This window comes from Aplysia californica, unplaced genomic scaffold (genome assembly GCF_000002075.1).
Source record: "Aplysia californica isolate F4 #8 unplaced genomic scaffold, AplCal3.0 scaffold00369, whole genome shotgun sequence".
NCBI classification, from domain to species: Eukaryota; Metazoa; Mollusca; class Gastropoda; order Aplysiida; family Aplysiidae; genus Aplysia; species Aplysia californica.
Window position 1 is genome coordinate 270,947 of NW_004797639.1, and position 1,340 is coordinate 272,286.

Below are 1,340 nucleotides of genomic sequence, written 5' to 3' on the forward strand. Positions count from 1 at the left end.
CCAAGGTATTTAAACGATCTGAGAACGGTGTTCTCTCTCTCTCTCTCTCTCTCTCTCTCATGACTGTACAAGGTATGTTTCTCAAAATCTCTTGATTTGCTTAATAGGCAAAATACAAAACTGCATTTCTTCACAGAGAGATGATAGTAGCAGCAAGGGTAATGCTGAGGTGGAAGCTTTATTTTCGCAATTCCTGAGTGAATGTACAAAAAACTGACTCAAGGGCATTTAATTTACTACAATAATATCGTTTAAATTATGATCCTTGTTCATTTTTTCTGACTACCAAGTCTATTTTTCAGATCATGAACAGAACTTTCTAAACTCTGGAGGTGCCCAGTCATCCTTGTCTCCAGCTCCACCATTTTGGTGACGTAAGCTTCCGTGACGTCATCACTGTGGTCATGTGACTGGAGCTCGTGTAGGCTATCTAGGTCAGCGTCGGACAGAGTGAGAAACCATCTCTGGTGTGAGCTGCTATCTTTGGGAGTCTCTATGCCGTGTGTCTCCGGGTGAAGGTCTCTGGAAAAAGAGGAGGTTTAAAAAAAAAAAGAAGAAAAGTAAAGTATAACTTCCCCGTTTCTGCACTGTTCGTCAAGAAGATCACAAGTCAGTGCTTTCTGTTAGTGTGAGAAATAGCTTCAATTCTACTGTATTGTCCATGGTGACCTTAGATGTTGAGGATTAAATCGAGCAATTCGAATTTTGTTGTTTGTTTGTTTGTTTGTTTGTTTGTTTGTTTGTTTGTTTGTTGTTGTTGTTGTTGGGTTTTTTTTGGGGGGGGTAAACTTTACGTCTACCAAAAATATCTTTTAAATCTTAACAGTTTCATATTTTAACCCATTTATTAAACTTTTCGTCGTTGCGTGCACAAGACGTCAGTTGGAATAGTGCGTCAAGAGGTCTATAATATATTTTTAGCAGGCCAAATCAGTCAGTGTTATTGTTAAAGATTACATCACGGACGAACGTGTGATCAAAATGTAACTGCCGATTCCAGAATGTTTATTTCTTTTCCTTACACAAAAAGAGTTTAATTTTGACAAATTTTTAAAATTTTTAAAAAAAAGTAGATCAAAATGTTCAACCAATCAACAATCACTCACGCTTTCGCAAGAGAGCGCCGACCAATCATGAAGGTCGCGAAGGGGAAACTGTTGGCCAAAGACATGCCCAGCTGCACCGCCTCCACTCGCCACGTGACTTGGTGCACCTCCCTCACGGCGGAGTAAGAGTCGTTGAGCATTGCGATGAGGAGGTTCAGAAGAACGATGTGGCCGATAACCATGTAGATGGAGTACAGGAACTGGAGAACGAAATGGGGGAGGAATAAAAGGGGG

General features: G+C 40.4%; 1 protein-coding gene across 1 annotated transcript; it reads right to left on the minus strand.

Annotated features, from left to right (window-relative positions):
- Window positions 1-64: 64 nt before the first annotated feature.
- LOC101847512 lies at window positions 65-1,306 on the minus strand (the record flags this gene model as incomplete). The annotated part of the gene is given in 2 exon segments (XM_005103347.2): window positions 65-522; window positions 1,107-1,306. Coding segments are annotated over 2 exon segments (453 nt in total), but the record flags the coding sequence as incomplete, so codon positions are not given.
- Between the last annotated feature and the right edge of the window lie 34 nt (window positions 1,307-1,340).